Source organism: Henckelia pumila, chromosome 4, assembly GCF_033568475.1.
Source record: "Henckelia pumila isolate YLH828 chromosome 4, ASM3356847v2, whole genome shotgun sequence".
NCBI lineage: Eukaryota > Viridiplantae > Streptophyta > Magnoliopsida > Lamiales > Gesneriaceae > Henckelia > Henckelia pumila.
The window spans coordinates 128458113-128470616 of NC_133123.1; the positions used below are offsets into that span (position 1 = coordinate 128458113).

The 12504-nt window shown below is 38.0% G+C and overlaps 3 protein-coding genes across 4 annotated transcripts; 1 reads left to right on the plus strand and 2 right to left on the minus strand.

The window, feature by feature from the left end:
- Nucleotides 1-1554: 1554 nt before the first annotated feature.
- On the plus strand, nt 1555-4464 carry LOC140894479 (pentatricopeptide repeat-containing protein At3g03580-like). Of its 2 annotated transcripts, none has more exons than XM_073302979.1 (2): nt 1555-1677; nt 1842-4464. In XM_073302979.1, the coding sequence occupies exon 2, from the start codon at nt 1955-1957 to the stop codon at nt 4433-4435; it is 2481 nt and encodes an 826-aa protein (XP_073159080.1). In that variant the 5' UTR covers nt 1555-1677; nt 1842-1954; the 3' UTR covers nt 4436-4464. The 2 variants fall into 2 exon arrangements, with proteins under 2 accessions (XP_073159080.1, XP_073159081.1); XM_073302980.1 differs by lacking the exon at nt 1555-1677 and having other exon boundaries at nt 2168-2250; nt 2339-4464.
- On the minus strand, nt 4431-7206 carry LOC140894480 (uncharacterized). The gene is made up of 5 exons (XM_073302981.1): nt 6769-7206; nt 5677-5882; nt 5175-5273; nt 4954-5027; nt 4431-4801 (listed from the first exon to the last, which is right to left on the minus strand). The coding sequence occupies exons 1-5, from the start codon at nt 7046-7048 to the stop codon at nt 4576-4578; spliced, it is 885 nt and encodes a 294-aa protein (XP_073159082.1). The 5' UTR covers nt 7049-7206; the 3' UTR covers nt 4431-4575.
- Nucleotides 7207-7851: 645 nt separating this feature from the next.
- Nucleotides 7852-12050, minus strand: LOC140894478 (U-box domain-containing protein 44-like). The gene is made up of 5 exons (XM_073302978.1): nt 11892-12050; nt 10189-11492; nt 9769-10069; nt 9122-9615; nt 7852-8996 (listed from the first exon to the last, which is right to left on the minus strand). The coding sequence occupies exons 2-5, from the start codon at nt 11386-11388 to the stop codon at nt 7998-8000; spliced, it is 2994 nt and encodes a 997-aa protein (XP_073159079.1). The 5' UTR covers nt 11389-11492; nt 11892-12050; the 3' UTR covers nt 7852-7997.
- Nucleotides 12051-12504: the final 454 nt, after the last annotated feature.

Sequence of the window (12504 nt, forward strand, 5' to 3'; positions counted from 1 at the left end):
GGACGACTTAAAAAGCACTAAATGTGTGAATTGAAAACCACTAAATGGTTGACAAATTGAAAGGTTGTAATATTCTCTGAATTTTCTCAAGATCAATTTTTTGATTCATGATGAGTCATGGCCATTATATGGTACGTGGAATAACTATTTGCATGTATTCCCAATAATAATAGTAATAGTAATAATATAAAAATGTCAGTGGTTTATGGACAACACTCTATATATTTCTTATTCAAGTTAAACATATATATACAGGAATCATATTAATATAATTAGGTTAACACTGACGGTTAATTTTACAGAAATGCACATTAAGATTTAAGTGGCTTAAATTTTTCAAAGAAAATTCATGCCACTTACATCACCATTAACATTTGTGTGACTCCATTAGTTTCCTACATTGTATGTGTGTATATATCCTAATATATAATAATAATTTTATTTACATAATTAACTTCATCATTTTAATTAATAAATAAATCTTTGTTTTTATATTCCAATAAATTTATTATTTATCTCTTGTAACTATAATTTTCATATTTATTATTCAATCTCGACAAAATTTAATATTAATTTAACTTAATATATAACATTAAATATTTATGCACATAAATTTTCGCATATATATATATATTCGATCACATAAACAACTATCATAGGCAACTACGTGAACAACAACTGACGTGATATCTTGTACATCCAATGAATGATTGCTCATGATGGTTGTCCATGTGATTGAAAATATATATATATATATATATATATATATATATATATATGTGTGTGCGCGCGCGCGCGCGTATGTGTGTGTCCCATTAACTTAAAAATCATATTTGTTAGCATTACACTTTAGCATACCATATACAGACATATAGAGAGAGGCAGTGTGTACCAAAACCTACCTTGACTTGATGGTTTTGACTTGGCAATAGCAAATTCCAGTATTTTAATAACAAATATATTTGTATATTTAATTATACAAGGTGGGCCCACAAACATTCTCCTCCGACAGGCGTGCTGAAGAATTATCCTCTCCAACTCACTAAATCCTCTCTGAATCGGCCCACTACCCACCACACTTATTTTATAAATAAACAAACAATTTCTTTTATGTAAATAAAAATTTTACTAGCTCCCGTACTTCACATCATACATGCAAATTTTGAAACTTTAGTGGCTCTCAAACGCTACCTTCTTTTTTTGGTCTACTACTGCTCGTCACAGTTGTTTGGGCCAAAAACAAATTTCCAGCATAACAATTAGAACGACAATAGATGTTTCAATTTTGTACTTGGGGACATCATAGTAGACTGAAATATTTCGGAAAAAAATAGGTATCACAAATAACGTGTTTTAATTGGGTCGAACTAAATGTTAGAATCCCATGTCGAGAAAATTCGATCTTAGATATTGGTTTTATGCAAGATCTAACCACTCATATTTGGTCAAACATATGAGATCCACGGTGTACCTTCACATAAAGAAGAAAATTGACCAAACATGGATTAAATGAAACACATATCAACATCTCAATAAAATCTGTTAACGAGACTAAACACTTAGAGCTATATCCAAATCATGAATTCGATTGTTCATATCTCTACGTATATGTATAATTAAAATTATACTTTTGATGCTACAAATCACGAGTCGGTATATCTACAGTTAAGAGTTAAGGTGGTATGTTGAACTGTACCTATTACCTAATGAATCCTAAATTGGCAGAAATTTTAGAGGCTTTTGAATATAATAGACTGTTAATTTGAGCTAGGACTCCCCCTTTTGCATTAATTCAGTGCATCTTATTGTTGTATTGTTGTTGCATTGTGGCATAGATGCAGATAAGCGGTGTTCCAGCCATAAATGAATTGGTAAAGTATTAAAGGTTTCAGTTCAAGCTCCGACTTCCAAGGGCTCCAATTCAATTAATTTTCGTGTTAGACACGATATTCAGATGAATTTGACTTTCCAACCGCCGCCATTTGTATGGAACAAGCCCGCAAACGTAATTTCATTGCAAAACCCAATAAGATGCAAGCTCGATATTGGAGATGTAAATTCCACTGCCTACGCTACCGCACTTGACTCCTGCGGCTGCATAAGATTTGGAAAACAGGTTCACGCCCACTTGCTCAAGAATGGGTTCCACAGGCGAGAGTTTGTTGGGACCAAACTGATGCAAATGTATGGGAGATATGGTTGTCCCCAGTATGTCGTTCAAGTGTTTGACAAAATGCCCGAGAGGAACTTGTACACATATACAGCGATCCTCAACCTATTTTTAGATAATCAGCTCTTTCAAGAAGCTTTTATTTATTTTGAGGAGTTGCTGTTCCAGGATGTTGAGTTGGAGTTTTTCGTCTTCCCGGTGGCGTTGAAGATATGCGGGGAATACGGAGGGGTCGAATTGGGGAGACAGTTACACGGGATGGTGTTGAAAAATGGAGTGTTTTCTCATATTTATGTTGGGAATTCGTTGATTGATATGTATGGAAAATGTGGGAGTTTGGACGACGCCAAGAGGATTTTGAGTCAAATGTCGACAAGGGATTGTGTTTCCTGGAATTCAATGGTTACTGCCTGTGCTGCTAATGGGATGGTGTTTGAAGCAATGGAGTTTTTGGAAGTGATATCGAGGGAGAGTGACTCGACACCAAACCTTGTTTCTTGGAGTGCCTTGATTAGTGGGTTTGCTCAGAACGGATACGACCAGCAAGCTCTTGATTTACTGTACAAAATGAGGGCTTCGGGATGTGATCCGAATGCACGTACATTAGCAAGTGTCCTTCCAGCCTGCGCAAGATTGAAAAAATTGAGATTGGGGAAAGAAATCTACGGATACATAACAAGACATGGGTTTATGTCTAGTCCTTATGTTGTTAATGGATTGGTTGATCTTTACAGGAGGATTGGCGATATGGAAAGTGCTTACAAGATCTTTTTGAAGTTTTCAGTGAGAGATGAGGTATCTTATAATACTATGATAGCAGGGTATTGTGATAACGGGTTGATTCTAAAGGCAAAAGAGCTATTTGATGAAATGGAATGTGAAGGTGCAAGGAAGGATTTGATTTCTTGGAACACTATGATTTCGGGGTTCGCAGATAATTTCAGATTCACAGAGGCTTTGAGAATGTTCATAGAATTAATACAGAAGGGAGAAGTTGAAGCAGATACATTTACCTTGGGGAGTGCTCTTGGAGCTTGCGCTGACACGGAATCTCTGATATTAGGTAAAGGGATTCATTCATATTGCATCATCAAAGGCCTCGAGTCAAATCTGTTTGTGAGTGGAGCATTAGTAGACATGTACTGCAGATGCCAGGAACTGGAATCTGCAGAAATAGCCTTACAGCGGGCACAGGAAAGAGATATAGTGATATGGAACGCTTTAATTTCGGGTTATTCTCGATGCAACCAGATGGAAAATATGCAAAACTGTCTGCAACAGATGAGAGCCGATGGATTTGAGCCTAATGTATATACGTGGAATGGAATAATTGCAGGATATGTGGAGAACGACCACCATGAGTTGGCTCTGCAGTTGTTCTCTGAGATGCAGGCTTCAAAAGTGAAACCTGATTTATATACGGTTGGTATAGTTTTACCTGCATGCTCAAGGTTAGCCACGATCCAACGGGGCAAGCAAATTCATGCTTATGCTATCAGATGTGGATTTGAATCAGATGCTTATATTGTGGCAGCTCTGATAGATATGTATGCCAAGTGCGGTACGATCAACCGTGCAAAACTAGTTCATGCAAGGACGAACGGAAGAAGCTACAATTTGGTAACCCAAAATGCGATGCTAAATGCATATGCAATGCATGGACATGGAGAGGATGGGATTGCTCTCTTCCGTGACATGCTGATGGATGGTTGTACACCAGACAATGTGACTTTCCTAGCTGTTCTTTCGTCATGTGTTCATGCAGGAGCAGTGGATACAGGAGTAGAGTTCTTTGATTTGATGGGGAACTATGCTGTTACACCGACCTTAAAACATTATACATGTATGGTTGACCTCCTAAGTCGTGCTGGCCAGCTCAAACAAGCTTGCAAAGTGATCGAGAGCATGCCTATGGATCCGGATACGGTGCTTTGGGGTGCCTTGCTAAACGGTTGTGTTATTCATGGGGATGTGAATCTAGGCGAAATGGCAGCATCTAAGCTTTTCGAGTTGGAACCAAATAATTCAGGGAACTATGTGATGCTTGCAAATCTATATGCTTCTACTGCTAGATGGCATCAACTTAAAAAAATAAGACAGCATATGAAGGATGAACAGCTGCAAAAGAATCCAGGATGCAGTTGGATTGAGGATAAAGATGAAACTCATGTGTTTATGGCATGTGACTTGTCTCACGAAAGAGCAAAAGAGATTTATGATGTTTTGGATAATTTAACAGCACAGATGAGATTGAAACAGGTTTAGCATATGGCTCAATGCTGCAAATATTCTGTACAAAATGTAATATAGCAGCACATAATCACTCACAGTGTGGGTGACATGAACATGCTCATGAGAGTTGTATCAATTTTAAATTTCTAACAGCTCCATTACTGAGTTTGCATTCAGTAAAGATCAACTGACTCGAGCACCCTTCTAGCTTGAATATGCAAAGCTGTCAATCTTTCCTCTGGATCCAGGGTCGATCCGAATTGACTTGCTGCCCATATTAAGGAGGCAGATTTTTCCCCCAGGAATCGCCTGATGTCCTCGTGTATTGTGACCATGGGAGGTGTTTCTCTTCCATTTAGATGCCCAATGAGGAGCAACAGAAACTCCCCACATTTCAGCCTGATTAAATAACCATACCATCAGACAAGAGAGTGAGGAGAGAGAGGAGAGGTACATGCAAGAATACAAACATAATGGAATTCAAATTGCAGAAGCCAACAGGCAACACCAAGTGTGTTAGAAATTGAAGATATATCATGGAACAAGTATACCTTAGATTTTCATCCACTTGTTTATCTCTAATAAGCATTGTAACTTCCTCGATGCCGTTGCATTCCTCAAAGTCCTGGTGTGTAATCAAGCGATAAACATCAATGATGACGCTTTCGAATGTCCATTTTGAAAAGAACATAGCGTGGATGAAAGACTACAAATGAAATTATTTATGAAACAGAATTTCGCAACCATTTTTGTGTGACATAATGAGACCTACCATTTGATTGGAAGAAGAATCTAGCATAATTGCTATGAAAGCATCCAGGCATGCACCTTGCTCAAGTACTCCACGAGTTGACAATATATTCATCAAAACCTGATCAATGGTTGATAAAAACCAAGTAAAATCTGGCGAGCGCAGAAAGATCAAGTTTGTGTGAAACACCAAAATAACTAAAACGATACGCAAAACGTAAAGAATAGTATTGAATTATAACTATAAGTTGTAAAAATATAGGTGGCTTTCTCCAACTATTCTTAGGTTTTTCCTTCTCTGCGAAGGATAATATAAGTAAACACAATTCACATGTTTTATGTACTTTTCAAAACATTGACAACCCAAACGCAATGCAGAAGATAAAGTCATGGATACGTTCACTTCTTAATTTTCATAAAATGTGTGCTAAGAACCAAACAGTTAGAACGGGTGTTTTTCAGCATTCTAACTGTCGCTGGACAAATAACCAGACCAATACAAAAAATATCTTCTATACACATACAGTTATCGCCTTGTGTTGATGAGCTGAGATTGCACTCTCGCCATGAAGAAGACAGCATCCTTCAAGAACTCGTAGTGCAAGAGCCACTTCAGCATCAGTCGAAGGACTGGTTATCTTCATAGGTTCAACAGTAAATATGTGATCCAAACTTGTCACTGTCTGATCTTCTATCTCTTTAAGAGAATGTTGAAACAGAACAGGAACCACTGTAACATGCACAATACCAGCCACACACAAATTCTAGTTACTTGAAGAATATAATAATATATTACTTGAGTTCTGATACATCAAATCAAAATTACTCCCGGTGTTATTATTTGAGAACAACATCATGATAAATTGCCAGTCCATATAATGCAGTTCTACAAGAGAAACATCACCTTTTGAATCCATGAAAGCAAATTCAAGGACATAATATCCAAGGTTTTTTTTTCGATTAAAATAAATGGAGCATTCTTTAAAATTATGGCTTACATAAAAAATAAAAGAAGCTAATACATTAAATAAATATCTCTAAAGTTCATTCGTTCACTCCTTATGCTACATATTTTCTTTTAAGTTCAGCCTAAAATATAAATGAACAGACAAAATGTAAATGAACAGATACTCTTAGCCAAACAAGATAATTATGCAATATAGGAAACACTTGCGTTTTGCGGCAGTCGAGGTTCCAATATTTAGCTCCATCAATTACAGCGCTGAAATGGGATAAAATTAATCAAAACAATGATTATATCTCCTAAGATCTGGGTTCACTGCCTACAGTATAGATGATGAAGTACAGCAGAAATGTAAAGCAACTCGAGCTTGTTTGAGTTTAATTCTATGCCAATCAAATCAAGGAAGCACAAAGTTTCAATTTCGATACGAAATTCAAACGTGGCCAGAAGATTCACCAAATCGTATGGTTCACGATCACAGAGAATCCACCACCGTTGATTGAACTCCAATAGGCATGCTAATACGATGAACCGACAAACATAAACCAGTAAAATACATTAATCTCAAATTTGAATTGCTGCCACATGATCATAATAAGTTATTAAAAACTTCTAGAAAAGCACAAAATAGCGGCAAATAAATGAAAATTACCCTGGAGTTCAGGAATGGATTGCGAGTGACGAAACAGATCGATCGTATTATCCGACTCCGCAACGGATCGGAGGAACTTGAGAATGCTACGGAGACCGAGAATACGAAGGAACGAAAACTCCGCGCGCGCTTCGCGTAGCCCGGTTCGGAGCGCGAGCGTCACCTCTCTGTATAGTCTCTGCTTGTCCAGCGATTTCACGAGCTCAAGTACCGGCGATTGAGGCTCGGCTTCCGACTCCGCGGTCAAGCTTTCGCTCCAAAACGGCTTCTTCAGGTACATTATTATTATTACTAGACACTGCGGCCGGCCTCTGAGCTGCGCCGGGAGACCGGAGTCGCTTTGGCTATTAACTTTAGGAGGTTTAAAAAACGCTACTCAAATTTGTCGTTGGAAACGCGACTACGCGAGTACCGTTGGGATTGGGGAGATCTTTAGGAGCCCGTTGGAACAGATCAGAGACGTGTGTGGGGTAGGCTCGCCTAGCCATATGAAATAGGTGATTGGATTGGCAGTTTTCCACGTTTAAAAATGGTGGGCCTGCCCACTTTATCTCCGCTAATATTGGATCGCAGTGAGTTACGATTAGCACGTCCCAATGAGTCAAATTATACATAAACTCGTCATATTTGTCGATCAAGTCACCTAAAACAGATGGATTGAGTTGATATTTCCAAACCTGTCTAAAAGGCTAGCCCACCCCGTCCCGCTCCTCCTAATGGGGTGTTGCTATAAGTTGTGGCTAGCCTATCTCACATTCTCACTATCTGTTTCGACAGTTCTAGTAAAATATTGGGTCTGAACAATTATGCATAAGATAACATAAAGTATTATGACATTGGATCAAATTTAGGGTATTGTCTCAAAAGATAACAAGGAATAAATCGTTGTTGCTACTAACGCTCCATATTTCCACTTAACAACTTCTTTAAATATGGAATAAATTAGCTTTCGAAAGAAATATATATGGAATAAATTATTGGAATTTATTTTTAGTTCTAATAAAATAATTTGTTTTGTTTTTTGTCTATTTTTAGTTTAGAAACTGAAATGTCCGTTGAGGTAACAATGTGTTTAGGTGCGTTTATCTTTGTTTTCAAACCATTTCGAAACAATATGTTGAATAATGATGAATACTTTCCACTAAAAATAATTTCAAACCATTGCTTTATGCATCATCTCCAAGATCCAATACAAGCAATTTATCAAAACGAACAAAAGAAACGAATCATCAGAAAAAAGTTGACTGTTCCTGCAGTACACCCACCTGAACCAGTATTTGGGCAGCCAAAGATTTTGCCCTGCTACTCCCCCGCTGAGTGATTTCCACTAGAAACATCTCTGCAGATTTCCCATACTTGGTTCTGAATTCAACGAGTCTAAATATTTGCTGCAATGCACCGAGTGCTTTTTCTTGCATACTCGAGCTAGACGAATCCAAAGTCTTGATTATTTTAGGTACCACGCCAGCTTCATCAAGAATCTTGGATCCATGCTTCAGGTTTTCGCCATCAACTACCAATGTTAAAATCGCGTCTAAGGCAGATTCACGAGCTCCGGTATCCGATTCATCCATAACAAGCAGAAGGGGTCTCACAGCATTAGCCTCTAAAAGGCAGAATGATGACTCGATGGTACAAATCCCACAATGTAAAGGACATTTAGTTTCTGGAGACTTGAAGCAAAAACTGAAGAAAAGACCCTTTTTCTCCCGGAATGTCAACTTGCTCGTGTTTTCCGACAACTGTTTCAGCGTGACAGCGACATTTTGTTTCGTGCAAGAAGTTCCGGATGCCAGTAGTGACACCAGATCAGGAATGATTCCTGATTCTGCTACCTTTCTTTGGCATTCAAGATTAGAGGGAACTGTGAAACGACATAGGCATTCGGTAGCGTTTTCTATGATCCCTTTCTTATCTGAAGCGTGATTGCTTCTGCAAGTGAGGCAATCAACAATGGCTTCTAGAGCTCCAAGTTCCAGAAGATTCTGAGATGTCTGAGGATCGCGTGGGAGACGAGAGATTATGCCCACTGCAGCAGATAATTCTTCTTCATTAGTGGGATTTCTGATTATAGTGACCAAAGTGCTAATGCATTTCTTGTTTGTATGCTCCGAGAACGTTGAATGGTCACCATCTTGAATTAGATAATGGAATAATTTTACAGCGTTTTCCCTCAGAGCAAGGTCTTCAACTTCCCATAATTGGATCAGTACTTTGACAGCACTGATCTAGCAAATGGCAAAAAGCAAGAAAAACGTATCATTAGGTGACTCTTTGGATTCAATTATAACAAGAAATCTTATATTTCAGGTAGAAATGAAAGAAAACGAAGATTGGACAGAGCTGATGTTACCTGTCTCAGGTTAGTCCTTACAGCAGAACCGGATGACGACTTACACAAAGCTTGGAACGTGAGAAGGAGTGTTAGTTGCATATCAGGTTCAGTTAAGGAAATAAGAGAGAACAATTTAAAAACATCATCGTCCTTGCTTTCCAAAAGTGAAATCTGATCCTTAAACGCGTCTTGTGTAGTCGTCGAAAAGGCTAGGTGCATGATCGTTTTCGCCACATTTTCACGGATGTCGGGGAATGACAAGGTGTGATTAAAGAGAAGCTCAAATAATGGATCTTTAGCACCTTCTTTGATTAGTTGCAGCCCATTCTGTGCCACTCCTGAGAGGTTCTGTAGAGCTTTAACCGCGGCATTTTTCACGTCTATATCACTATGATGAAGCATATTAAGAAGTGGCTTTAACACCCCGTCTCTAGAAAGACAAAGCTTGTTATGATCAGTCAGTTCAATCTCGGCCAACGTCTCTGCCATAATCACTTGCATACTTGTAGGTCCTGTACAGATATGTCAACCAAATTAAATTAAACTTTTGAAGCCAACCACGTGAAAACATTTAGTGCCGACAATGTTAAATTGACTCTTAGCATCGAGGGGACGTTGGCAGTTCGTGAAGTTCAAATGATACCGAGATGATGTTGAACATATACCTTCACAGAGACGCTGCAATAAAGGTTCAAAATATTTCGCCCCTGCCATCTGCACAACATTCTGATCAAGGTATGCTAAGTTGTCCAAAATCTTCTTAGCGTACTCCGAAGCTCGAGTATCATCACTGCTTACTAAAGTGACAAGGAGAAGTATGCAACCATGCTCACTCCCAATTAGGCCATCAAATCTACTTTTTGACAGTTCCAGAAGCAATTGTAATGCTAATACACTTTCGTCAACCTTACGTGCAAGAGAACGAACTATGTATTTGATGCTGTGGTTTACATTAGCAATCCTATCCTGATAAAATTATATCAAAGAGGCCGCATTATACTTTTAATTATATCAAATTTGATTCCAGAACATGTCCTATGATTTTTTAAGGATCAAATACTGAAATAAATGAAAATAACATCTACCTTGTTATCATCTCCATCCTTTGCAAGGGAGTAAAGAATGGCCAAAGAATGCACTCTAAATTCACTACTTTTCACCGAAAGAAGGCTAGTGAGAATCGGTATATAGTCCTCCATTACGATCCATTCCCTGTGCAGCTCACTCGTTATGCAATATTCGCGCAGTTTCTTGAGAGCATTAAGCTGTTCGATCTCATCGCTTGACTGGATTTCAGATTTCATGGAAGCTATGCTGATCATGGTATTTCGTTTTCTCCACTCTTCGATAGATTCTCGAAGTCTTCTGTTTGATCGTAGGGACGATTTACTCAACGAAGTTTTCGTCAATGGGCAGAAACTTTTCCCTTCCCCCAACCATTTCTCAATTGCTTCTCTCTCAAAGGTCTGCCCAGAAGAAGTCTCCACAGGATCCAGCATGACATCACCGGTTATCGGACAGTAAAATGACAGGAGAGGTTCTAATTGCTGACTCCCTAATGAGTCACGTTTTGTAAAATACTTTGTCTTCTTTTCTTTAGGGGTCATGACTATATCAGCCTTTCCTAGCAGTAAAATGATTTGTTCCATCCATAAAGCCTCTGCCCTCGATTCGAGGCAGTCTATCTCGCCCTTGAAACTTTCCAGTACTGTCTTTAGTTCCTCATTTTCGTTTGAGATTCCTATATACCCACAGATACCATTCAGCAAATCACTTGCATAGGAACTATCAACGTTCCGCTCTTCTATACCCGTTTCTATTTTCTGCAAGATTTCTTCCTCTACTGCTGGTACTAGATACCGGGTATTCTCCATATCTTTGCACAGATTCAAAATCCGATCATTTGTTTCAGACGAAACCTCCAAAGTTCCTGAACTGAATATGCTCATAACTCGACCAATATTGTTAGTACTTTTCTCTATTTCCTTTGTGATCCTCCTACAACTTAGTAGGAGATAGATTATATTCCGCTTGCTGCATTCCGCAGAAACATGCTTTGCAGACTTTATTTCCAGTTTAAGATTTGCAATAGCATTGTCAAACGAATCAAGATTTTGCACTTTGAACTTGGACAACTCACGCAGAAAAATTGCTGTTTTCTCCAAGAAAACAGAGTATTTCTTGAAATTCTCCTTCTGAATATGGACTTTTCCGGCAGCAACTACTGCTCCATATATTGATCGTGCAATATCAACAAGAATATCAGCACGGTCACTTCTTTCCATTTTAAGATACAAACTATCAAATCTCTAATCAATATATTTCCTCAATCTTCCCTCAACCTCTCAGTCTCACAATGATATCAATTTTCCCAGGATTTTTTTCAAGCCTACATCAGATACATTATAGTAAGATTCATATTATGTACGTAGATATGAGCTAAAATACAACAAAGGAGAAGACATAATTTTCTTCAAAGAATAGCAAAGCTCAAAGACATATTATTATACATGTCTCCCACACGCATATTACATGAAAAATCATGTGCAAACCACCAGGTCTAGCTAGCTAGCTACACCATGTGATTAATTTCCATGTAGTGATATACCTCATTAAGAGTACTAAGTACTATATATAGAGTGAAACAACAACAGAGGATCTATATTTCAAGAATCGAAGGGTATCTCACTTCGATTCACCACTCTAATCTCCGGCCACTTAAAATTCTGCCACGAACATGAATATTTTGAAGCTCAAATATGAACATATATAAACGATCGATCATTACCTGTAAATGCGTATGATTTCGATTCTTGTCTCTGAATTATGCTTCTGGCTTCGATTTTCAGCCTTCCTGAGGTTGAATTATCTCTGAGAATGGTAGACGCAGCTTCCCCACGTATCGTTTTGGTCATGAACAAGTCCATGGAGTCAACGGATGAGTAAAAAGCGGGGCGATTCTTTTGTCGGGATAGCGTCTTCCGCTTAGCCTTAAAAAATAATAATAATAATAATAATAATAATAATAATAATAATAAAATAAAGAAAGAAAGCGTCTTCTGCTAGAAAGAGCAATTGTTGATGAAATTTACACATAAAGCCAAGTTTAAACATTTTTTTTTTTTTTTTGGGAAATCATGCTGCTCTGCCCTCTTTTCGGTATTGTCTGTGCTACCACATAGACAATGTCCATATACTGCCTGAACCGTTAGATCTTCATTCGAGTACTATTCGAATGAGGTAGCATATTAAACAAAATCTCTCTTGTCATATAAAAAATGAATGTGAAAAAATATGGAAATGTCCCAAAAATAATTTATTAAATTTATTCTAAGAAGATTTAATCAAAAGAGAATTGTTCAAATCCACGTGTATATACAACTCTTAAAATTTAATCCAAT

Bases quoted from the DNA above. Each gene is read 5' to 3' on its own strand.
- LOC140894478 (XM_073302978.1), bottom strand. From the start codon at position 11,388: ATGGAAAGAAGTGACCGTGCTGATATTCTTGTTGATATTGCACGATCA. The intron at 9,616-9,768 runs GTATATGTTCAA...ATATCTGTACAG, and splicing joins ATTGCAGCGTCTCTGTGAAG to GACCTACAAGTATGCAAGTG. The intron at 8,997-9,121 runs GTAACATCAGCT...GCCATTTGCTAG, and splicing joins TAAGGACTAACCTGAGACAG to ATCAGTGCTGTCAAAGTACT.
- LOC140894480 (XM_073302981.1), bottom strand. From the start codon at position 7,048: ATGTACCTGAAGAAGCCGTTTTGGAGCGAAAGCTTGACCGCGGAGTCG. The intron at 5,274-5,676 runs GTATGTGTATAG...ACCATTGATCAG, and splicing joins ATCAACACAAGGCGATAACT to GTTTTGATGAATATATTGTC. The intron at 4,802-4,953 runs GTATACTTGTTC...TTATTTAATCAG, and splicing joins CAAGTGGATGAAAATCTAAG to GCTGAAATGTGGGGAGTTTC.
- LOC140894479 (XM_073302979.1), top strand. From the start codon at position 1,955: ATGAATTTGACTTTCCAACCGCCGCCATTTGTATGGAACAAGCCCGCA.